The sequence below is a fragment of the Gopherus evgoodei genome, chromosome 22, assembly GCF_007399415.2.
Source record: "Gopherus evgoodei ecotype Sinaloan lineage chromosome 22, rGopEvg1_v1.p, whole genome shotgun sequence".
Lineage (NCBI taxonomy): Eukaryota > Metazoa > Chordata > Testudines > Testudinidae > Gopherus > Gopherus evgoodei.
In genome coordinates, this window is record NC_044343.1 from 3,533,310 (window position 1) to 3,558,061 (window position 24,752).

Here is a 24,752-nt window from a genome sequence, read left to right on the forward strand (position 1 = left end):
GACAAGGCCACCCCACAAGCCCTGGGCTGTGCCAGGGGACACAACCCGAGCCTACTTCCATGGGGGCCAGCTCTGTTGTCCGAGCCCTAGGGCGGGCGGCACCTGCCTTCCTGCTTACTCAGCCTGGGGCAGCCTGGCCCACCCAGGGCAGCTGAGTCAGGGTGGGGCAGTGTGACCTGGGGGGTTGTTTATTGTGAGCCAGGCTGGTTCCCCTTCACTCCACCTGGGGCCCGGCTCAGCCAGCTGGGTGCAAACCCAGCTACTGACCCAGCATCCCCTGCAGGATCCACTTCCCACTGGGAACATCCCCGCTGGGCTGGGGCGGCTCCAGAGCATAACACCAGCCCCGAGCTGGTTCGCACTCGGATCCCAGCACCAGGGCCCCTCGCCACCCTTGGGCGCTTCCCACAGTGACTCCCCGCCCCACCGGCCAGGGATGGGTACCATCATGGAAGGGTCCAGTTGCTCCGCAGCGTTGGTTCCTCTCCCCATGCAGCAGCTGGCAAAGCCAGGGCACTGGGCCACCCCTCTCAGCCCCCCAGGACTCGTCCCACAGCTCCCACCTGCTGCCCTAGCTGCTCAAAGAAAGCCCTAGGAGTTTCTTTTTACAACAACTGAACGTCACTGCTTTGATTCTTGGGCGGGGCAGCCGAGGCTGGAAACCCCCCTTGAGCTACCGAACGCCAGACCCCTCACTGCCCCAATCCCCTCTACCTCCCCCCGCCCCATAGAATTTTCTGTAAATGCCAAGGCAGGACAGGCACATGGGGCATGGGGAGGCTGAGGGATCAGGCCCTGCCCCAGGTCTCCTATGGGAGGAGATGAACACACACACGTTCCCCTTCCCCTGGCTTGGCACGCCTACCTGCACCTCCACTCAGCAGCAGCAGGAAAGGCACTTTCACCAACTCAGGAAATGATGACTAGAGCCCTTGGCCACATCCCCACTGGGGGGGCTGGAGAGGAAGGGGCGGGTGAATCGGTTACATGAGCTTGGGGTGGGGGTAGCAGCTTTCTCTGCAGCTGGAGGAGTAACCCGGCTCTGCCCTTCGACCTGCTCCCCAGCGGAGTTAAGAGGTAGGGCCCTCACCCGTCCATGTAACCCGGGTCAATGCCCACCCAGGGCCGGCAGCTCATTCTGGGGGGCGGAGAAGGTGCCAGTGAGGCTATTGTGGGGATTGACACTGAACGGGCAATGGCCTTTGCCCAGAATAGAGGTGGCCCCAAAGCCACCTGCTAGCGGCACCAACACACTCCACCAGCTGGCCCAAGCAGGACGTGTCCCGATCGCCTTCGACTGCACCCATGTTGCTTAGCCCAAGCCAAGCCCTTGCGGTGTCCTCCAGCCAGCTTGCTCTAACCCCCGGGCAGCCATGGGGTGCCCTGCTCCTGGGTCCACTCCCGTGCCGAACGTGTAACCTGACCCAATGGCAGCCAACGCCCTGGGCCGTTCCGGGCTTGTGCCCCAGCCTTGGAATGGCCTTAGACAGTGGTGCAAGGAGCAGCCCTGGCTGGCCCAGGCCCAGCTCAGGTCCCATGGCCCCTTTGAGCCTGGCACTCAGGGCTGAGCCTGCCAGGTCGTGCCAGCCCCACAACTGGGCAGAGCTCCCCACCCCCCAAACCTCCTCATTTACCCAGGCTCCCAGCCAGCCCGAGGCACAGCAAGGCTGGAGGCTGAGCAGCCCCAAGACGAAAGGTCCCAGGCCCCATCCCCCCCAGCGGGCAGCCTGTGCCTCCGGGATGGCAAAGGCCATGTCCCCTTCCCCACCCCTCCTATTGCCCCCGGGGCCTCAGCCCTTGTCTACCCCTGGCGTTAATCAGGACCAGCTCTTGTGCTTTGAACTCCCCCCACCCCTGACTCCACGTTAAAGGCCAGGTGCAGCCAATGTCCCTGGTATGCAGCTGGCCTGAGGCCGGCAGAGCCATGTGCGGCTCCTCGCTCTCATCCTGCCGGGGGGGGGAGCACCCCCCAAAGCAGACGGGCTCCCCAGAGCAGCAGCAGGGCCCAGCTTCTGCGACTGGCCCGCCCTGGGCTGTAGCCTGCAGGGGCCCTTGCAAGCCTGTTTACAAACTGTGAAACTGGAGCAGCAGCTCAGCCAGCCCCCTCCCTCCTGCAGCAGATCCAGGGGCTTGGGATCTGGGCTGGGGGGTCAGGGCCATTGGTGAGACCCACCTGCCCAGTGCCAGAAAACAGACCAGGGGGCACCTCCCAGCAGGGGGAGGGAGGCTGGGTGCCAGGTGGGGTCCCTCCAGCCAGGGCATGGCCCAGAGCACAGCTGCGGGCAGAGCTGCCTGAAGGTCAGAGGCAAACATGAGCCCTGAGCCGGCAAGGGGAGAGGCCGGGCAGCACCAGGGCTGGGGCGTTGAGGCAAGAGGCAAGAGGGAGGCCTGCCCCCCTGCAGTTCAGAGCCCCTTGGAGAAGCGCTGCCCGAGCACTGCGGGACCTCGGCTAGGGTTGGGCAGGGAGTCATGTAACAGCTGTGTAGCCAAGGCTCCAGGCCACTTCCACCATAACCCATCACTTAGCATGGCCTCAAGTCACTCCCACAGCTCGGGCTTCAGCCATGGGGCAAGCTGCTGCGGGCTGAGAGAGGGGACCGGGTCCCCAGGAGGGAGTCTCTTTGGGTGTATCCTAGAACCAGCCCGGAGGCTCCCTTGCGTTTCCCTGGCATGGGGGGGAAGCAGGTCCCCTTACTTCCCCCAGGCACCGGCTGCACTCATTGTCACTCAAAAGCTGCTCAGGTGAGGTGAATACCCTGCTCGGCCTGGGCTGGGCCAGACTGGCCTCTGCTGCCACTCGCTGCCAGCTAACCGGCAGGCGCTTAATTAGCAGCGACGCCGGCAGCCTCTTGCTACAGGAAGGCCGGCAGCAGGTTCATCCTTGATCAGGGCAGGATGTCAGGGAAATGGAGAAAAGGGGCAGCGGAAGCAGACAGGGCATTTTATTAGAAAATAAAGTGTTTATTAAAAGGGTGACAACCCCCCCTCAAGTCCCCCTCCTCCCCCGCCCAGCAGCTGGGAGAGTGGAATGCCCTGTCCCATCCCATCACCAAGGGATGACCCAGGTACAGCCCAGAGACCCCAGCTTGGCTGGTGGGGGGCAGGGGAGGAGTTAGGCAAATAGGGGGCAGGGTTGTTCTCTGTCCAGTGCAACTCTGAGCCGCTTGTCCCATCCAGGAGCCAGACCCCCAGCCCAGCATGATCCCAGCAGCATCGCTCCTCCCACCCGTGGTGGCCAGGCTCATGGGCCAGGGGCCGGAGCCCTACTCCCCTCCCCCCAGATCTGACTTTGTTCCAGTGTTTAAAAATCCAACAGCAGAGAAACCCACAGGGGCAGCAAGCGGCTGAGCGAGTGAATGGCCACTGGGGCTTTAACAGCAGGAATGAACAGGGGGACGAGCGCAGCCAGTCAGGAGCCAGCCAGATAAATGCCTAGGAGGAAACAACAGTGACAGGTGGAGACAGACACCAGGGACTCCTGGGACAGGCCCCCCCTCCCAGACTCCTCCACTCCCCTGTGCTCAGATCATATCCCCCACGCTGGAATCCATTTGTTATTACAGCTTGTTACCGATCCCACCCCAGACCAGGCCACATCATGCCAGGCACTGTAGAGAGACAGGCCCTGGCTCCAAAAAGCTTCCAATCTAAACAAAGGATGAGAGGGGAAACTGAGGCACGGTGATGGACAGGAGGGGGAGGAGTTCTCCACGTGGAAGTGTTGTTTCCCCAGGGACATGCCCAGCTGCTGCAGTTACCTGTGGCGAATCTCTTCTTCACCAGCGACATCCTGTACCCACTGCCCACCAGCTCCACCTCCACGCCCGACAGGGTGCTGCCCTCACTGGTGAACTGGGCCGCCACGGGGCTGGGCTTGCTGGGGCCATAGAGGGGCTCCCAGCTGGCGGAGAGGTGGCCGCAGCCTGGGGATCGAGGCAGAGACAGACGGGGCTCAGGATCTCACCGAGGGTTCAGACCCTGCCCACCCAAGGGAGAACAGACTCCAGAGCACTGAGCTGGGGGGGACGGGCTGACACACCCTGGGGTGGGGGGGTGGCAAGGAGGACAGCTGCTAAGAGCCACCGGCCACCCTTGCCCTTAGCTTGCCCAGCAAACCCTGTTCAGAACCAGGAGCTGGCGACTGCCCAGCAGGAGGTGCCGTACCCCATTACCAGCCCCCTGCAAGCCCCCCAGGAGCCACTACGGCCTGGGGGCATCAGGGCCAAAGGCCTTGGGTTTGCAGCTCTCACGCAGCCCCTGGCAGCTCCAGCGCTGGAGGGAAGGCGGCTCAGACCGCCCCTCCCGCCCCCCCGACACAGCTGCCCCCCTCAACCCGGCGGGGGACGTCGAGAGCTCTCACCGCCACGATCTGGGGCCCCGGGAACGTCCAGCAGCCTCCACAACAGCCGCTTCTCCTCCAGGTTCCTGTGGGGCGAGAGAGACGAGGGGACGTCACCCCGCCGGGCGAGGGCTGGGGCCACACGCAGCGCTAACCGTTACCTGATCTCCCCTGCCCCCCCCAGGGCTCCAGGCCACCTCCTGCTTCCCCATCCCTCCCCTCCCCATGGGCCCCAGCTGCCTCCTGTCTCCCCTTCCCCATCCCTCCCCCCCATGGGCCCCAGCTGCCTCCTGTCCCCCCTTCCCCATCCCTCTCCCCCAGGGCTCCCAGTCGCCTCCTGCCCCGCATCCCTCCCCCCACCATGGGCCCCAGTCGCCTCCTGTCCCCTCTTCCCCACCCCCTGGGGCTCCCAGCCTCCTGCCTCCCCCTCATCCCTCCTCCACCCCAGGGTCCCCAGGCTCCTCCTACCCTCACCCCGTCCTTCCTCCCCCTGAGGACTCCCAGCTGCCTCCTGCCCAGCCCCTCCCCACCAACATGCCCCCTGAGTTTCCCCCAGGCCTGAGCCCCTGCAGCCTCCTCCCCCACCCCCGGCTCTCACCAGCTGGCAGCAGGCTGCAGCCGCACATTGGCGACCGGCTCCTCCACGGGCAGCAGCACCTGGACGTTTGTGAGGGGCCTCGGCACAGCCATGGCACTGGCGTTGTACCCGTACTCCACGCTGACCTGGGTGGCAGCCGCGGTGCAGTCCCAGCGCACGGCCAGCTGCAGGGGGGCCGCGCTTGGGCCCAGCTTGGAGAACTGCCAGGGGAGCAGAGAGAGGCTAGAGGGGCCAGCAATGGGGGGCTGGGAACAGTTTCTGCTCCCCTCAGAGCCCGGGGGGGAGCACAGGAGTCTGGGCTCGTAGCCCCCCCAGACTCCCCCTCCCCAAGCCACAGAGACAACCCAGAAGTCCTGGCTCCGAGTCTCCCCCATCCCCCATTCTAACCCACTAGACCCCACTCCCCTCCCAGAGCTGGGGAGAGAACCCAGGAGTCCTGACCGCGCTGCTTGGTGATAGGGGGATCCCGAGCGGGTGGGACGTCCCCGCTGGCGCCTCACCTGGTACTTGAGAAGGGCCACGTTGTAGTAGGAGGCGGCTGGGGCCTGCTCCGCTTGCTTCTGCAGGTGTCCGGTCAGCGCCGGCATGTTCAGCCAGAAGTCCTTGGTGCTGGGGTCGCTCTGGGAGGGGTCACTGCAGGTGGGGAAGGGGCGGGTCAGACAGGCTGGGACGCAGCCTCAGAGCCCCAGCAAAGCCCCCGTGGCCGAGCCGGCCCCACCCCGGTACCTGTACAGCAGCTCGGCGCTGGGCAGGAACTGCTCGATGGGCGCCGTGTTGAGCAGGCGGAAACTCAGGACAGGCGGGGCTGGGCTCCCGCTGAAGACGCGGATGATGCCGGCAGGGAAGGACATGGTGAGCTCACCTGTGATCTTCACCAGACAGCTGGGAGGTGGGGAGCCAGGTGTTAACTCGGAGCCCCCCCAACCCCGGCAATGGGCAGGGAGAGCCCAGCACCTCACGGTCTGCGGAGAGTCCAGTTCCCCCCACCCCCCAGGGGGATTGTGGGAATGGAGGGAGGGGATCTCCCAGTTCCCCAGGGCACTGGGGTGGCTGGATCGCCCATCTTTCCCATTCCCACAATTCCCTGGGTCTCGAGGGTGAGGCAGGGGATTGGAGATCCAGCCATCAGGTCCCAGCTCATGCCAAGGCCCCTAGGTCTCCCCGAACCCTGACAGATCCAGGGCTGGACCCGGCCGGGCTCAGCGTGTTCAGGGGGCCAGGAGGGGGATTAGGGTTATAAGTGGCCGGGTCACCCATGTTTGCTTTGTCACTGCAAAGCGCCGGCCAGGAGAGAACCAGTGCCGTGTGCAAGATACCGGCTTCCCACAGGAGGGGGCTGGGCCTGCCCACCCACCCCAGACCAACCAGCGTGGGACATCAGAAGATACAGGGCTTTGCCTGGGCTCCCCCAGCCATGGCAGGAGATGTGCCTCTGTGTCTGTGCAGCTCGAAGCACAAGGCTGGGAAGGAATTGGAAATCCTAATGAGGAGGAACAGGATCTTTTACGCTGCTTGGGCTCTGGGGGGGAAGGACTGCTGGGCAGAAGCAGATCTCTAGGGCTTGGCCTGGGTTGGCCCCCAAGGACACACGGAGCTTGTTTATCATAGAAGCTTCTGTTACTTTTGGAAGCCGAATTGGAACTGGTTTGTATGTATCTCTGTTGCCTGCTTTACCCTTGTCAATATCGCGTCGATTTCCTCTTCCTAGTTAATGAATCTTTAGATAGTCTAGGTTCAGGTTGGCTACAAGGAATCGGTGCCAGATCTCAGGTGCAACTGACCTGGGGCGAGTGACTGGTGCTTTGGGGCTGAGAGGACCCTGCCTATTAGTGGGAGGGACCATCTCACCTGGGTAGCGAGACAGAGCAGGGAACCCCAGGGGACAGGCAGTGACAGGGCGTGAGACATTGGTTGGTGAAATCGAAGCACAGAATCCCAGCCCGTGCGGGGCAAGCCCTGCTTCCCAATGTTCTGCCCTGAGCTTGGCACCACAGGGGAGCACGGGCGGGGAGGGGCGAGAGATGGAGATCCGCCCCCCAGCGCCCAGCGGGGTTGTGGGAAGGGGCAGGGCGTGAGATCCAGTCCCTGTCCCCCCTCCCTGGTGCCCCATGAGATCTGGGGGCAGATATCTAGCCCTGGCACTCCTCCGAGCTGGCTCTTTCCCCAGCTCCATAACCAGGGCACCCCTAGGCCGGGCGCACCAGCCCTGGGTCCGGGGAGCCCAGGCTGGGCCTCATCCCCCACCTTACCTGTCGGGGTCCTGCCCCTTGAAGTAGGCATGGAGGTACTCAGTGAAGGCGGTTGCCACAGGAAGTGCATCCTGGGATCCCAGCACCACGGGGCTGGGGCCTCGGGAGAGCCCTGGGGAATGGGAGGGGAGGTGGGGTCAGGTCCAGAGCCTCTGATTAAACCCAGCCCAAAGCTCCCCTTCTCCTCCCCTGGCTTGGACCCCCTCCCTTCTATCCGCAGGTTCACCCCCTGCCCCCACCCCAATGCTCAGGGCAAGCCCCCCGCGATCCCCAGGGTACGTACCGAGCACCGGCTGCGAGACCATGAAGAAGCTGCGCTCGCCCAGGCTGGCCGGAGCGGAGTGGGAAGGGCCAGAATTCCACAGGGGAGAGGGGCTCAGGGAGCGGGACTGCAAAGTGAAGGGCAATACTTCACCTTCCAGCCCAGGGCTGGGCTTACCCACCAGCAGGGCAAGGAGGGGACCGGAGAACCCAAGGGCCTGGGGTCCCAAACGGGATCGGTAGCCCTATTGTACAGGTGGGGAAACTGAGACACGGGACGAGACTGGGACTTGCCCAGGCCCATCCAGTGGGTCAGGACTGAACTGCAAATAGAACCCAGGAGTCCTGGGTCCCAGTCTCCTGCTACCGCCGAAACCTCACTTCCCTCCCACCGCCAACGGTTAGACTCCCCAGGAAAGCATACGCCTCCCGCCAGGCAGGAGAAACCAGCCACCCCAGGGGATCTGTGCAGAGAGCTCCCCCCCGCCACCTACCATCTGCCCTGGGGTCTCAGTGAGACCCAAGGTTGGTCATGGCTGGTTTTTCCCTTGAGACGCAGCAGGGCCGGGAGGCGCCTTTAGCCTGAATCCACCTCTTTACAAAGTTGAAAAATTCCTCAGTCTCCCGCCTGGGTCACTCCAGCTCCAGCTCAGGGTCGAGTTGCAGCTCTGCTCCCCAGCCCCACTAAGGGTCAGCAACACCAGTTCCTTGCAGAGCACTGCGCTGGGACCCAGGTGATTGGGGTTCAAACCCCAGCTCTGCCAGACTCCCTGGATGACAAGTGACTTACTTGCTCTGTGCCTCAGTTTCCCTATCCCTCCACACACACCCTGGCTCCCTGCCAACAGAGAGCGGGCGTCACCCACCGGGTCACTGTGGCTGCAGGCAGCCTGCCCCATCAAGGGCCTCTTCGTCCTGGATCGCCGTGGGGGGGCCACCTTGGGGGCGGTGCTGGGTGGGGCAGGCGCAGGGGGAGGATCTGCGGAAGTACAAGACAGGGGTGAGAGATGGGGGGCAAGGTCCGTCCCACAAACACGGGGTGGGGGTGAGGCACACAGGAGGTGGCTGTGTGGTGGGGGACACAGGGGCAGGAATATGAGCCCCAGCAAAGTGCCGGGGCCGGGCACTCAGAGGGGCCAGTCCAGGAGCTCAGGAACCAGAGCCGGATCACATGGGCAAGCGACTCAGCCTGGCACCTAAACAGACACGTTTCCTCCTCACTAGGAGGGTAGGATCGGCCAGGGCCTGAGAGACCTGGAGTGAGAACAGCGGGGCTGGCGCTAGCCAGGACTGAAGGGCATCAGCAGAGCTGGGGGGAGCCCAGAGCTGGGATATCGGGGGGCTGCAGGGTGGGATCGAGGGGCACCAGCAGAGCAGTTGTGGGGAACCCAGAGCTGGTATATCGGGGGGCTGCAAGGCTGGATTGAAGGCCACTGGCAGAGCTGGGGGAAGCCCAGAGCTGGGATATCGGGGGGGGGGGGGGGGCTGCAGAGTGGAATCGAGGGGCACTGGAAGAGCTGGGGGTAGCCCAGAGCTGAGATAGCAGAGGCTACGGTTTGGGACTATGGGGCACTGGCAGAACTGTGGGGGCAGACAGTCCAGGCCTGGGATAGCAGGGGGCTGCAGGGCTATATCAAGGGGCACCGGCAGAGCTGTTGTGGGAAGCCCAGAGCTGGGATATTGGGGAGCTGCTGAGTGGGATGCAGCGGCAGAGCTGTGGGGAGCCCAGGCCTGCGATAGCAGGGGGATATCGGGGGGCTGCAGAGTGGGATCGAGGGGCACAGGCAGAGCTGCGGGGAGCCCAGAGCTGGATTGAGCAGCACTGGCAGAGCTGTGGGGAGCCCAGGCCTGCGATAGCAGGGGGATATCGAGGAGCTGCAGAGGGGGAATTGAGCAGCACCGTCAGAGCTGGGGGAAGGTCACTGCTCCACTCGTGCTCTGGGAAGCAGGGAGCCGAGCAACAGGTCCTTACACAGCCCCCCCACCCCACCCCCAGGGCTGTTCTCACCGGGCTCAGTCTGGAGTTCAAGAACCGCCGGAGAGCTGCTGTCTGACAACCTGGGGCCGGAGGGCTCCCTGCAGCTGGGGGGCACCGGAGAGGACGAGGAGCTGGAGGGGGGGCAAGCCCCATGCTTGCAGGGCTGCAAGGCCTCCTCCGCGATGGGACTCGGAGGCCTGGCCACCCAGGCCTGGGGGTCCCCGGAGGGGTCAGGCGAAGGGGCCGTGGCGCTGGGGCAGCAGGAGTCGTGCTGAGACCCCGCCCCCGAGTCCTCCCCGTTGGGCTCGGAGCCGAAGGCGGCAAAGCAGGGGGTGTCCTGGGGCCGCCCCGTGGGGCTGGCGGGCGGGGGCAGCCAGGCACTCTGCTCCTCCGAGGTGGCCGTCGTGGAGGGCAGGGCGCTCCGCTCCTCCTGGAGCCGCGGGGACCCCTTGGCGGCCCATCTGGTAAGGGGGCTCTGGGGCGTCCAGGGCCTGGAGTCCGGCGAGGGACCCGTGGGGGGGTGCGAAGGGGAGTCCAGCCCCGAGTCTTCCACGTTCTCAGGAGACGAGGAGGAGAAGGGAGATGGGCTGGAGGCCAGGTCGCAGGCTCGCGAGGCTGTGGAGACAGGGCGACGTTCCTGTCACGGAGCCGTGCCACCGGGGGGAGCCAGTGAGGGCTGGGCCGCTGTCCCCCAAACAGGGGGCAGGGGCAAAGGGCAATGTTGCAGAGCTCAGCACAGGGGCTGCGCTGCACAGAAAGGCCAGCGGGGGGAACCCTAGCTCCGAGCTGAAGCCAGAACACAGAACCCAGAGGTTCTGGTGCTTTTCCAGCTCTCTCTCTCTCATGCTATGGGACGTACCCGCCCTGCTGTGCCTCAGTTTCCCCTTCTGTGAGGTGGGCACCGGCAGCCCACGCGTACCTGGGAAATCCTCCGCTTCGAAGGCCGACTCCAGCGGGGGCCCAAAACAGGGCCTGCGGAAGGGGCTGTGTCCAGCCGGGGCTTCCCTGCGCAGCTGGGGACGGACCAAAGCAGGGAGATCAGCGGGGCCCCATGCACACAGTTACTCCTGGCCCCATCCTGTGCCCCACGGTGCCTGCTCCAGATGTCTGGGGCGCTGGCTGTGGGGAACTCCAGGCTGGGTGGGCCCTGCAGTGAAGGGGGCCCGTTGCGGCCCTGTGGGGCTCCAGCACAGGAGGGCCTGGGAAGGGCTGGGAGCCCCCCGCAAGCTGACCACGCTCCGTGGGATCCCAAAGTCGCCCCAGCAGCCCTGGCACTGGTGCTCTGGAGAGCAGGCGTGTCATACAAGGACTCCGATGTCCCATCCCTCCCCTGAGCCCTCCCTGCCCAGGCCAAGGGCTCCCCGGTACCTGGGAGTCCACGCTGCAAGGTGGGGGGACTGTGGCTTCCCAGGCTCCTCACCTGCAGGGAAGGAGACGGATTTGAGCCAGGTCCCAGCCCCCAGGCAGGGCACAGAGCCCCCACACTCCTCCCTCCTGGCCACAGCCATGACACAGCCGGCCCCATCAACTCCCCTTGGGCTGATGAAAGCTTCTGGGGCTGCCTGCTTGAGTCTGCAGAGAGGCTGAACCAACGGGGGGGCGAGGGGGAAGGGTGCTGCCCCAAGGCCTCTTACACAGGCGTTAACTCTGACCCCTACTGATGATCACCTTGATCTCTTTATTAACCATGTCACTGCCGAGCCTTTGGGAAGAACCATCCAGCTACTCCAGCACGCTAGGGCGGGGCATGTGGCCACAGGGGAGGGGCTTGCAAATCACCATGTTTCCCTCCATGCCCCCCGCCCACTCTCTCCAGGCCATGGCCTCACCTGTACCCAGGGCCACATCAGAGCCCATGTCCACCGTGACGGTCGTCGCTACGGTAAGTTCCTGGAGAATAACCACATGGAGGCATCACAGGGGCCCCGGGACTGGAACCTGGACAGCTCCCGACACAGCAAAGTGAGAAATGACCCCTCCTCTTCAGAAGGGTGCCGGGGGGAGGGGGGGGTGTCACAGTGCCCCGCCAGCGCCTCCTGCAGCGGGGCCTGTGCTCTTGCACCCAGATGGGAGAGTCACTCCACTAGGGGTGAGCAGTGCTGGGGTCATGGAGAAGGGGTGACCCCCAGTTATCCAGGGCACCCGGAAGCTAAGAGGGAGGGGGAAGATCTTCTGGGTCTCACAAAATTAAGACTGTCCGTCAGAAACTGCTCTGAGCAAAGGAGAGCTCAGAACTGCCCGAGGGCCAGGGGGTAGAGCCAGCCTCCGGGGGGCACTGCCAGGACAGGATTGGCACCCATCTCCCAGACAGGTGGCGGGGGGCACAGGCGCCCTGCATGGAGCTCCCCACATCCAGAGGAGACCCTGCGCCCCAGTGAGCGCCCCCTTCTGGGCAGGTCCCTGCCGCTGGCCCATTGTACACAACAATCTCCCCCCACCCCACCCAGGTTTGGCATCTCCACCCCTCTGCTTCAGAGCTGAGGGAGAGCTGGGGGGGGGGAATGACTTACTGCAGGTCTGTCTATTCACTGTGCTCTGCGAGAGGAACAAGGGGAAGGGAGAGGGGGATCATCAGGGTGACAGCAGCACAGCCCTGCAGTCCCCAGCCCCACAGCCACCCCTCCAACTTCCCCATGGCCACCCCCTACTCCCCCCTCAGCCCCAGCCTTGACCCCACAGCCACCTTCCGCTCCCCTCCCAGCCCCACGGCCACCCCTCCACTTCCCCATGGCCACCCCCTACTCCCCCCCTCAGCCCCAGCCTTGACCTCCACAGCCACCTTCCGCTCCCCTCCCAGCCCCACGGCCACCCCTCCACTTCCCCATGGCCACCCCCTACTCCCCCCTCAGCCCCAGCCTTGACCCCACAGCCACCTTCGCTCCCCTCCCAGCCCCACGGCCACCCCTCCACTTCCCCATGGCCACCCCCTACTCCCCCTCAGCCCCAGCCCTTGACCCCACAGCCACCTTCCGCTCCCCTCCTAGCCCCATGGCCACCCCTCCACTTCCCCCCAGCCCCAACCCCACAGCCACCCCCCACTCTCCCCTCAGCCCCAGCCCCGGCCCCATGGCCAGCCCCTCCACTCCCCCTCAGCCCCACGGCCACCCCTCCACTTCCCCCAGCCCCAACCCCACAGCCACCTCCCACTCTCCCCTCAGGCCCCAGCCCCCATGGCCAGCCCCTCCACTCCCCCTCAGCCCCATGGCCACCCCTCCCCTCCCCGCCCACAGCCGCCGCCTCTACTCCACTCCCAGCCCCAGCCCCGGCCACCAGCCTGGTCCCATGGCACTGCACCCCAGAGGCTCCCCGCTTCCCCCAGTCACCCCGGTGCTGGGGGGCAGGGGGAGGGTTCCCCACCGTCGCCTTGAGCTGCTCCACAGTGGCCTGGCCCACCGCCCACGGTGTCACAGGGCTGCAGGGCTTGATGCGGACGTAGAACTTGCGGGGCTCGTCCTCGTCCTCGTAGTCCGAGTCGCTGGACGAGCAGCCGTGGGTCCCACCCGAGCCTGAGCTGGGTCAAGGGAAAAAGCCCCCGGCCAGGAGCAGCGCTGGGTCCCTGCCTGCCATTCCCCTGGCCGCCCACTAGGTGTCGCCCTCCACCCCAGCTCACTGCATGGAACCCAGGAGTCCGGCCCAGCCTGACTGGTTCCCCGTCCCATCAGCCAGGCTGGGCTGTGTCCCCCAGAGGCCCAGGTTCTGCTCCTGGCTCCACCCCCAACCCCCCGGGGTCCCTGGGCAGGTCCCTGCAGCGCTGGGCTGCAGCTTCCCCCTGTGAAGCAGGGTCTGGAGCTGGTCGAGGCAGCGCCCGGCCCAATGGGCCCTGCTCCCAGCTGGGGTCCCTAGTGCCCGTAAGGACCCCCCCACGCCGCATGCCCCTAGCTCACAGGGCCCGTGGCGGGCACGGATCTGTAGGGCACAGGCCTCCCAGGCCGGGCTCCCTGCCACAAAACCAGGGGAGCCCTCCCCTGATCCGAGCCTCCATCTCTGGGGCTCAGCCCAGGCCCTGCTGCGCTCCAGGGCCAGCGGGTCTGAGTCCAGCCTGCTTCCCCCGGCGCAGGGGGTTTGGAGACAAGATCCTCCTCTGGCGCATTAGTGCAGCCAAGCAGGGGAGCTGGATGCCAGCACCCCTGCCCCTCACCTGCCGGGCAGGAGAGGAACTGGCTGGGCAGGAGACCATGAGCCTGTATCTCCCCCCACCACCCCACATGAGGCTGGGGCAGGACATGCACCGCAGACGAGATTAACCCCTGGCTGGCCCTGATCCCCGGTTCCAGCACGATCCTGACCCCAGCCCTCCCCCCGCTCTGACCACTGGGCCCCATACGGGCATTCGCCCCACCAGCCGGCCCTGACCCCAGCCCCTCACTCCCTTCCCCCCACCCCCCCAGCAGCTCCTCCCACCCCCATCTGGGCCCCATCCCGGGCAACTTGCCCTGTCAGCCCGACCCAAGGATTACTGCTCTGGTTGATGTCAGGCCGTACAGTGAATCCCTCCTCATCCACATCTGGGCAGGTCTGCGGGAGGAGAATGCAGCGGGGAGGTGAGTCAGAGGCCACACGCCCCACCCTGCCCAGGAGAGACCCTCCCCTCCATCACCCATTCAGTCCCAGGAGCATCTACCGGCCTGCCAGGGAGAGGGACAGCAGGGGCTGTGGGTTGGGCCTGAGGGGCACCAGCAAAGCTAGGGGGAGCCCAGAGCTGGGACAGCAGGGACTGCGGGTCGAGAACGTGTGATTTCAGCACTGCAGAACCCCTGGAGCAGGGGTCTCCTCCCTGCCCCCCACTCCCAAACTTGCCACAGGCGGACGCCCGCCCAGCCCCCCACTACCAAGAGCTGGCTGGGCCCCAGTTAGTCTGGCGCAGCAGCATGGGCAGGTGCCAGCGAAGGAAGGAACCAGGCCGGATCCCCTCCCCACTTCCCCTCAGCTGGCCACCAGGGCAGCTACTCACCAAGTCAGTGTCTGGGGACTCCCTGGGGGAAGAGAGAGAGAGAGAGAATCAAACGTCCTGGAACTGCCTGGAGCAGCCCAGCAAGGACCGGGGAGGGCGGAGGGGGAGGACAGATAGGGGGACGGGGAGGGGCTCACATAGCATCTCGCTCTCGGTCCTCTCCGGCTCAGGCCCGGGGATGCGGAAGGCTTTGCTGAGGCTCCTCTTGGGCACTGCAGGGGAAGACAGAGCCGATGAGCAGCTCCTGGCGCAGATCCAGTCCCTCTTCCCAGGGATGGCTCACCCCCAGAGCCCCCCAACCCTACCCTAACCCTAACCCCTGGGCCAGAACAGCCAGGCCCTGGGTACTCCCAGCTCCTCCCCACGGACATACCTCTGCCCGCCAGCCCGCCTAGAGCCCTTCCCCAGGGACGATCCCAACGTCCTGGCTCCTCTGGCCCCATGGCTGCCTCCCTCCAGGCCATGCCCCAGCACCCATGGGGCTGCCAGCTACAGAGACGTACTGCCTTCCTGCACTGGGGCTGTTCTGCACTCGTCGAAATCCAGCACACCTGCCAACAGAGAGCAGAGCAGGGGTCAGCCCGGCAGAGACATGGGCCACCTCCCTTGTGCCCATGGGGAGCACGCCCTGCCCAGGCCCCATGCAAAGCGTGCAAGAGAAGTCCCACCCCTCCCATGTGCAACAGTGCAAGCCCCACCCCTCAGCCCTGAGCAGAGTGATCTCCCCCGTACATCCCTCACCCGGCCTCTCGTGCCCAGTGCCCCTGCTCTCGGCGAATCTCTGCAGCAGCGTCTCGATGCCAATGTTCTCCACGTTTGCTTGAATTCCTCGTGCACATGGGGGGCGGGGGGGAGAGCTGAGGCTGCTGTGCTCTCTCCCTGGTGACTGCCCAGGCCCCCTCTCCCATTCGCTCCCACCCCCAGCAGTGCCTCCGTGGGGCAGGATGAGATTCTATGGGGGTTACAGCAGCCCTCTCCTGCACCCCCCCTTCCCACTGCCCCGTAACACTCCCCTAGTGCACCCCCCTCCTCACAGCTCACTACCACCACAAGTGCACGGCACACTGCCCCCTCCCCACGGGCTCCCCCCCACCCCAGTGCACAACACCGCCCTCTCCCAACAAGCTCACTTGCCCCATTTGCATGCACACCGCTGCCCCACAGCTCACCCTCCCCTGCCCCCGTGCATGCACCTGCCCCCCCCTCCATGGCTCACCCCCCCCGACCCCCGACACACCCCCCCCACCCCAGCGGCGATCACCTGTCCGATCTGAACGTGCGTGTCCTCCACAGAGTGCGAGTAGGAGCTGATCAGCCCCTTCATGTGGCACAGGTGGATCTCCTCCAGCTGCTGGAACCGCTGCGGGGGGGGGCAGGGGGGGAAAACCAGTTAGATGTGGGGGTTGTGCAGAGGCTGGACCTCCCAGCGATCCCAGGGGCGTCTCTCTCAGGCTCCCCCAGCCCAGCTGGACCCCTGCAGGATGGTGCCCCCTCCCAGCCCAGAATGCCCCACACGAGACTTGAGACAGATACCCTTTGCCCCCACATCCTCTGATGGCTGCCCCTGCCCCCCCGAACCCCCCCACGTGTCCTGCCCCCGCACCCACCCCCCCACTTACCACAGCCGAGTCCAGCATCCTCTGCTCAAAGTCGGCCCGGGCGACATTGTACTTCTCCACTGTGCGACGCAGGGCCTCAGCCGCCTTCTTCGACTTCCGCTCGGCCTGGTGGGGGCATGACAGAATGGGGATGGGAGCTGGGAGCGATTGCCCTCCCATGGGAAGCAGGCATTGGGGCAATTCCCCCTTGTCAATGGGGCACTGCCTGCCACAATCACACCCCAGCCCCTCCCTAAGACAGTCAGACCCCTGGGTGATGGGCCACAGCCCCCTTCTGCCCCCTGCCCCCACCCCCAGTACCTTGTCGATCTCCTTCTGGTTGGTTCCTCCCCGGCGCAGGCGTTCGGCCTCCAGGCACTTGCTGATTAATTTTTCCTTGCACTTGGGTACCAGCTGGGCGACGCTCTGCAGCAGCTGGATGGCCTCCAAGGTCCCCGACACCTCCTCCTTGGACTAGGGGGGCAAGACAGGGGCTAGAGACGTGCGGGGGGGCAGGGGAGCTCCCCCCCAAATGCCCGTCCTAGGATGCCCCAGTTGGTAGCGAGGAAGTCGGCTTTCCAGGCCCTTTCAGTGGCATCTCAGCCTTGCTAGGCAAGGGGCGACTGGCCAAGGAGAGCCGGGTGCAGCCACCCCCCGCAGGCATGTGCCGGGGCAGGGCTCCCCACTCCGTGAGTGTGTGGCACCCAGGCAGCCATGCTGACAGCAGCCCGACGGGTGTAAGGGGCAGGATTGTACCTGTGCAGGGCTCCCTGCTCCGTGAACGCGTGGCACCCAGGGAGCCACGCTGACAGCAGCCCGACGGGTGTAAGGGGCAGGACTGTACCCGGGCAGGGCTCCCTGCTCCATGAACGCGTGGCACCCAGGCAGCCATGCTGATGGCAGCCCAACGGGCGTAAGGGGCAGGACTGTACCCGGGCAGGGCTCCCTGCTCCATGAACGCGTGGCACCCAGGCAGCCATGCTGATGGCAGCCCAACGGGCGTAAGGGGCAGGACTGTACCCGGGCAGGGCTCCCTGCTCCATGCACATGTGGCACCCAGGCAGCCATGCTGATGGCAGCCCAACGGGCGTAAGGGGCAGGACTGTACCCGGGACAGGGCGGCGGGTACCTTCTTGTGTGCTTTGCCCTGCTCCTCCCCGTAGCGGGCGATCTCCTTGAGCAGGTCCTGCAGTTTCTTCACCAGCTCCAGGTGGCAGAGCGCCAGCTTGTCGGAGGAGACCCGGAATACCTCCCAGAGCGGTGCGAAAGTCCTGCCAGGGCGGAGACGCAGGCGCTGAGAGCAGGCCCTGCCCGCCCCGGAGACCTGACACCACCCTGGGATGAGCCACTGGGCCTGTGGGCGGTGGGAAGGGCCTCTGGACCCACCGGAACTCCCCGGTGGCCAGCGCTGAGTGGGGAGCGAATGGGGGCATTGAAAGATACAAGGGAGGGGCCCCCCCCATCTCCACAAGGCCCATGTGGCTGTGGGGGAGGTGGGGTATTCCAGCAGTGGGGGGGTCACACAGCGACGGGGCTCAGACACGCACCCCCCTCCCTACCCCACCCCAGCTCACTGCCCCCCGCTCACCCGAGCTGCGTGCATTGGTGGCCATCTTGGCCATCTTGGCCATGGACTTGCCATAGGTCTCCTCCATGGTGGCCCTGGAAGCAGAGAGAGGGCCGGGAGCATGAGGGGAGCGAACGGGCAGTGTCCGGGGTCAGCGCGGTGGGGGCGGTGGGAACGGCAGAGACAGCCCCAGGGCCCTGGCTCCACTCCCAGGGCACTGGACTGCATCGCCCCGAGCCCTCAGCTCCCCGCTGGCCCAGAGCCAGGTGCCCACCTCGGGGTGGGATGCGCTGTGCGGCTGGGGCCCAGGTGCCCTACCTCTCGCGGATGAAGTCGGCAGCAGCTCCTTGGTGGAGACCTGCCCCCTGCTTCATGTTGTGGTACAGCACGTCGAAGCCCTGGTGCTTCTCTCCCTGCAGCGGGCGGCAGAGAGCAGAGGGTGAAGGGGGCAGACCCGGCCCCCTGGGCGCTCTCCCGGTGGCCTTCGGGGGCAGGGGCGGCACAGGGAGTCCCCCTGCCCCGCAGTCACTGCCCATTGCCTTCCCTCTCCCCAATCCACAGCCCCAGCTCCCCTGCCCCACGGTGACAGGGAAACCCAGCCAAGCCCAAACTCTGCCCATCCCCTGGCTACACGCGTTTGCCAGGGAGCCCTCGTGGACCACTAGCGCAGGAGCAGGCGGCCGTGGGGGGCAAGGTGGCCGGCATGGCATTCTTTGCCAGCCCTCCCCAGCACTCGCTCCAGGGAGAAGGGGCGCCATGGGGCTGCCCTCCCCCAGCTCTAGGATCCCCTGGAATATTTTCACCCCTCCCACCATGTCAGCTGCTCTGCCCCCACCTTCTTGTAAACAACCCGCAACACGGCTGCCCCTTCAAAGAGGGGGGGGCCACCGGTGCCGGCCACAGAGCGCTGTGCAAGAAAAGCAGGAGGTCCGGGCAGAGTCACATGCAGGAGAGGGGCCGGGTGGGCCACATGCTCAGTGCCAAGCTCCAAGAGGCACGTGATGCCAGCCCCACGCGGGAAGCTGGGAGGGCTCCCACTCACGCTCTGGGGTGGGGGTAGTACGGATGCACCTTCCTGCTACCTCAGCTCCTCCTGGCCAAGCGCAGGCACCAGAGCCAGGGCTGGGCAGGGAGGCAACAGGCCAGGGTGGCGGCGCTCCCCGGCTCTGTGCTGGAGCTGGGCATGAAATGCCCATGGGTCAGGGGGGCCCCTGTACCAGTTACCAAGGGGAGCTGTGGACGGGTGAGCTCACAAGCGCCCGTGGACAGCTTGTTCCCGCCCCATGCAGCAGCAGCCACAGCTGCTGGGGAGACAGGCTGGAAGTGCAGGACATGTGGGAAATCTGACCCCACCCCGTGCTAAGAAGTGGGGTGTGCCCGCCAGGACAAAGGTGGGGGGCAGGAGGGTAAGGAGATGCAGCAGTTAATGAAGGCTCACAACGCCACTCCCTCCCAAGTCAACATCACTAGCCCCGTGTTACAGTGATGGGGAAACTGAGGCATGGGACAGGGAAGTGACTGGTGCAAGGCTGGAGGGACAGCCTTTGACCCCAGGCCCATGAGCAAGGAGAGCTCCAGGCCCCAGCAAGCCAAGCGCATGCTTGGGGCTGCATGCGGCGATGGGCGCTCTGCGGTCGCCGGGAAGGTGGCAGGCAGTGTGCCTTCGGCGGCATGCCTGCGGAGGGTCCGCTGGCCCTATGGCTCCGGTGGACCTCACGCAGGCATGCCTGCGGAGGGGCCACTGGTCCGCGGCTAGACCGAAGCCGCGGGACCAGCGGACCCCTCCGTAGGCACGCCTGCGTGAGGTCCACCGGAGCTGCGGGGACCGGTGAGCGGCAGAGCACCCCCTCACGGCATGACGCTGTGCTTGGGGTGGCGAAATGGCTAGAGCCGCCCCTGGCAGGGAGCAGCCGGCTCTGTCATCGGTGGCTGGGACTGAACCCAGTAGGGAATGATGGGACGGGGGGGGGTCAGTTCACTCTGGCAGCCCCCCTGGCAATTCACCTGCACCACCAGCACCCACGTGTGCCCCAGCCCAGAGCACTGAGCATGGGAGGCAGGACTCCTGGGTTCTAGGCCCAGCTCAGACAGATACCATCCAACCCGCGGCCTTTCCGAGCTGAGCTGCGGTCGGCACGTCCTTGGCAACCCCCTGCCCCACACCCGTGTCTCTGGAGGGCCTGGGGAAGGGGGGAAGGGGGCGCTGTCACTTTAAGAACGCTGCCTGGCAGACCATTGGGGCAGCAAGGAGAGAGCAGCGCACGGGGCTGGCACCAGCCACCCGGGTCCTGTTGCTACGGGCGATGCGGTTGCCTAGCTACAACTTTGCCCTCCTGCTTATCAAACTGGATCTGGGTTGAGGAACGCGAGGGAGGGTGCACCATCTGGGGGGGGAGAATGAAGACACCCCCCTACACACTTCCCGGGCGCTGCGTGAGGCCCAGCTGCAGGCAGGCGGCACCAGGCTGGGCGCACTTGGACCAGGCAGCAGGCTGCTGTCGGCTCACATCTGAGCCAGCCCCACCCAGCCCAGCCCCGAGAGATGGAAGCGACCCATAGTGGCTCACCTCCAATTGCACAGGCCAGGGGGTGCCCCCCTCCCATCCCAGTGGGGCTGGGCAGCAGCGGGCATGTGCTCTGCGGCCATACCAGGCACGCCATTCTCTGGGCAGGCGAGTGCCCCCCAGCTAGCCCCACCGGAAACAACCCACGTGGGGGAGGACCAGAGCCGTGTCATAGCCTGGCCCGACTCCCAGATCTGTGCTCTCTCCACATTCTACCCCTGCCCAGAGTTTAACGGGTTCCTTGCCCCTGTACCTGGGGCAGATCTCCCCCTTAACAGCTCCAGCCAGTTAGAAATCTCCCCAGCGCAGCCATGCCTCCAGAGCCAGCCTGTGCCTGCCTGCAGGGCAGCCACAGGGCCCAGCTCTCCCCACACAACGTGCATCCATCACCAAGGTATCTCAGCAGCTCCACAGCCCACCCAAGGCTGTCTCCCTTCCCAGCAGCAAGCCGCAGAGGTGGAGAGCCCCTAACTTCCCATGGCCGGAGGAAAGAAACCCCCCCCCAACACACACACACAAACACACACACCCATCCCCAGAGCAGAGAGCACAGAGCCTGGGAATTCCCCTTTTTGGCAGTGGGCGTGGACTGGGCAAGGGGAACCCCAGATCGGGTGTTACAATGCACCAGATGGTCAGAGCCACCCAAGACTGGGAACTCAGGGCCAGCAGACCCGTGGCCATCACAGCCCCCAGCCTGTGGGCTGCACCACAACCCAATTGTTCGGGGAGCCCCTCCCCCAGCTCCGCACCAGGTACAGCCTACGTCCCCTGGCTCCCAGATCTGTGCTCAGTCCCCTGGGCCACATCCGCCCGGCCACCCCACAGGGACGGTCCCAGTTCAAAGCCAGTGTGCAGCAGGGACAGTAAGCCCCACATTTCCAACTGGCACAGGGGCAGCGCGGCCTAGGAGACAGGAATGCGATTAGAGTCTGCTGCAAGGGGAATCAGGACTCTGGGGTTCTCTTCCCAGCATTGCCACCAGTCTGCTGCAGGACCTCAGGCAATGCTGGGAAGAGAACTGCCTCGGTTTCCCAGCTGTGTAATGGGATAGACTCCAGTAGCTTTCCTGAGGAGAGGCTTTAGGATCAGTTATTGGGCTAGCGAAAGCTCTGGCCACGTGCCCTGCAGGATTCTCTGCCAGCCAGAGTCCAGGCCTGGCTCTGCACCCCTGTCTCTTCTGTCTCCAGCCTGGCCAATAACACAACACTCCTTCCTCTGAATTCATCCTCTGGTTCATCTGACCCCTCCAACCCAGCATGCATCCTTCCCCTGGCCCCACTGGGCAGGAGCTCATCTGAAAAGGGATTTAAACACAGGGCACCCAGCTTCCGGCAATTAACAAGGTCCTTGTGTCTTGCCTCGGAAAGTCTAATCAATTAGCAGCGGCAATGCCCCCAGCTGGGCATCTCCCAGGGCTGGTGGCCAGAGCTATGTCCAGCAGCCTCCCAAGCCAGCTCCACCCCAGTCAGAGGGGGGTTTTACACTGTCCGGGCTAGGCGTACACCCAGCGCAGACCCACATGCCGCATCCAGAGCCCAGCTCTGCTTTGGAACCAAGGAAGCAGCAAGTTGCCGGCTGGAGCCAGAGAGGAACCTAGCCCCCCGTCCTCCACGCAAATCTGATTCCGGACCAGGGCCACAGCGCTCCGCGGCGGGAAGGGCCCTGTCTGGTGGGAACAGATCCATCCCCATGCCAGCGCCAGGGGCCGCAAACCTGGAGGGGGAGCAATGCACGCTGGGATATGTACTCTTGCTCGGCTCTCCCTCCATCTGGGCTGCCCCCACCTTCCCCAGCAATTGCTCCCCCGGTCAGCTCTGGGGTTCATAGACAGGACCCATCTCTCCAAGGACACTAAGGAACAACCTGGCTCCATTCGAACTGCACAGCTCAAAGTCCCATCCCCCACCTCCCCACAGAGACACTTACCCAGAAATGCTCCCCAAAACAGGACATCTTGGAGCTGGGCGGGACAACGCTCCCTCCCGGATCCCACAGCTCAGCTCTCCGGCCTCTGGAGCAAACACAGATCAGGTGGTGCCAAGGCAGGCTTCTTCCCATCACCCCCCACAGGGAGCATGGCGGGACGGAGAGATCTCTGCTCCAGCGGGGGGGGGGAAGCTGCTTAACGAGATGACTAGGGGACAGGCTCATGAGGACACCGGGGAATGGGTGTGATAACCTCGAGAGGTAAAGCAAGGCAACCAGGGCGTCAGGACTCCTGGGTTCTATTCCCAACTCCAGGAGGAAATGGGATTATGAGGTTAGAGCTGGAGGGAACTGGGATTCCAGACTCAAGTTCTATTCCCAGCTCTACCAGGCTTGTAATAGTAATTGGTCCAGTGCCTCAGTTTCCCCACCCCCCAGGCACAGAGCCTCTCACAAGGGCAGCCGGCAGACAAGGACTCAGGAGACCTGGGTTCCAACTCGGATTCTGCCACCGACTCCCTGCATGAGTCAGTGGCAGCCCTGTGCCTCAGTTTCCCATTCGAAGCGGGCCGGCCAGCCTCCCGCAGGCTAGCAGGGATCAGCCGCACCCGCATGATGCTGGGGCAGAGCTACTGTCTAACGGGGGCGAAGCAATTTGGAACAGGGTGCACGTTACGTTTCAAAACTAATCAGCTCCCAGACCCCGCGCTGCCATCGCTATGGAAACAGGCCGTTCTTTGTATCCCACACTCGCTGGAGCCCAGAGAGCGGCTGTACCTGCGCGTGCCGCCCTGTCCTCACACCCCTCAACAGGGCCAGCCCTGCCACCCAGACACTCGCTTCCGGTCCCTGGGGCGCGAGGTGGTGTGTGCGGGGGTGGCTCTCTCCAAACCCGAGGAGGTTTTGGACCCTGGCCTGAGTCCCCGCATGCAGGGAGCCTAGCTCGGGGCTGGCAAAAGCCAACAAGGAGGGCTGATCAGTGCCGGGCAGCGAGCAGGTGCTAAATGCCACGCAAGGACCCAGGGGTTGGACACTTAAGGAAGCGGCCCGGGCTGACACTGGATACGCGACTGAATAATGAATGAGGCTCCACCATGCTCCCAGCAGCACTTCCGCCCGCCGTGTCACAGTGCTCCACAGGCAGCCACTCACCAAACTGCCTCACGCCTGGGGCACCTTCCCCATGGGGAAACTGAGGCATGGGGCCAGGCGTTGCAGAGCGAGTCAGAAAAGGGAACAGAACCCAGGAGTCCTGACTCCTAATCCTCCCTTCCCCATCCTAGCCACTAAATCCCACTCCCTTCTCAGCGCTGGGGAGAGAAACCCAGGAGTCCTGGCTCCCAGCTGCACCCGCCAGATTGCTGGAGCCCCCAGTTCAGAGGGGATCCCTTGGCCATATGACAAGGCGAGGCACAGGCACAATTTTGCAGAGACCCTCACAGCCCACCGAGTCCCTAGTTCTCTAGCCCCGGGTGGGGCGCACCTGGCTGGCCTGTAACCGCCCCCCTACATCACCTGCTCCCGCAGCGTCGTGAGGTGGCCTGGGTCTCTAGTTCCCAGCACGGCACTGTGGTCCGTGGGGGCAGCCCCATCCCTGGGATCGTTCACAGTCCCCCCAGCTCTCCTCCCAGCCTACCCCTCCCCCTCCGCGCAGGAGAGAAAAAACAGGAAACTAGAAAATCTTTGCGTGCTCAGTTTTTTCCTTCTCTCTTTCGGGCCTTGGGGTTGGGCGGGGGGCAAGCTGCTTGGTTCTTGCCCCGGTGCTGATCTCTGGCCCTATCTGCAGCAGGGCCAGCCCCCTGGGCCCCTCAGGGCCCCTAAACTCACCCAGCGCTGACGGGCGCACGGTCCCGGCTGGTTCATCCTCAGCTCTGTCCTCCTGGGGGACCCAGCACTGCTGAGAGAAACCAGAAGTTAGCACAGCACCACTTCCGCTGCAGGGGCCCGGGGGGGGCACACAGGCCAGTTAAGCAGAACCAACACCTGTGGTGCCTGCTGCCCTCAGCCACATCCCTGGCCCAGCCTGGCGCCCCAGGTCCTCTTCTCGTCTGGCTGGCGCATGCGTGACACGAATGGGCAGGTCTCAACCCGGGGCTTTTCCTAACCAGTCCCCTCCCCCTCCAAGCCACGTCTGCCCCTCCCACACACGTGAGGCTGCTCTGCACTTACCACTTCCCATCCCCGGGGCTCAGGACACTTTCTAAAGAAAAAGAACGGTTGGGGAAACTGAGGCACAAAGAGGGAACACAGCTTGCCTGAGGTCACACAGCAGAGCAGGGAATAGAACTCAGAGCTCCCGAGTCCCCGGCCAATGCTCTACCCACCACGCCTCACTGCCTCCAGCCTAGTCACACTCACCCCCAGGCACTGAAGGTTCGTGCCCCCCGCCACCACACACTGTCTGCTCTACCAGAGACACGCAGTGAGATGGTGCTTCCCGTCCCTGCTAGCCCTGCCTCTCCACAGCAGCCTCACATGCGCAGATGTGGTTCCGGGCAAAGGAGCAAGGAGGGGGACCCAGACAGGAGCAGAGCAGAATCCACTCCGGGAGCAATGACCCAGTGTAGAAATCGATCAAGCCCGTTGCCCTGCCTGGCCTGTGGGCTCAGGAATCAATGGGGGGCACCTGCCTGGCAGGGGAAGGAAGCCGGAGGCCCCTCCGCCAATGCTGGGAAGCAATCGAGGCAGGCTGGGACGCCAGCCAGGCACACCCTTACA

General features: G+C 64.9%; 1 protein-coding gene across 1 annotated transcript; it reads right to left on the reverse strand.

Moving 5' to 3' along the window:
- Positions 1-2,927: 2,927 nt before the first annotated feature.
- FCHO1 (FCH and mu domain containing endocytic adaptor 1) lies at positions 2,928-24,041 on the reverse strand. The gene is given in 31 exon segments (XM_030540788.1): positions 2,928-3,432; positions 3,759-3,923; positions 4,361-4,425; positions 4,938-5,137; positions 5,438-5,570; positions 5,664-5,819; positions 7,187-7,298; positions 7,470-7,575; positions 8,314-8,426; positions 9,456-10,040; positions 10,345-10,438; positions 10,794-10,840; positions 11,255-11,315; positions 12,720-12,931; positions 13,883-13,940; positions 14,047-14,050; positions 14,377-14,398; positions 14,514-14,588; positions 14,883-14,927; positions 15,118-15,195; positions 15,198-15,213; positions 15,638-15,736; positions 15,996-16,100; positions 16,296-16,448; positions 17,104-17,245; positions 17,563-17,575; positions 17,578-17,636; positions 17,860-17,954; positions 22,035-22,119; positions 23,862-23,928; positions 24,018-24,041. Coding segments are annotated over 29 exon segments (3,063 nt in total). The 5' UTR covers positions 22,062-22,119; positions 23,862-23,928; positions 24,018-24,041; the 3' UTR covers positions 2,928-3,409.
- Positions 24,042-24,752: the final 711 nt, after the last annotated feature.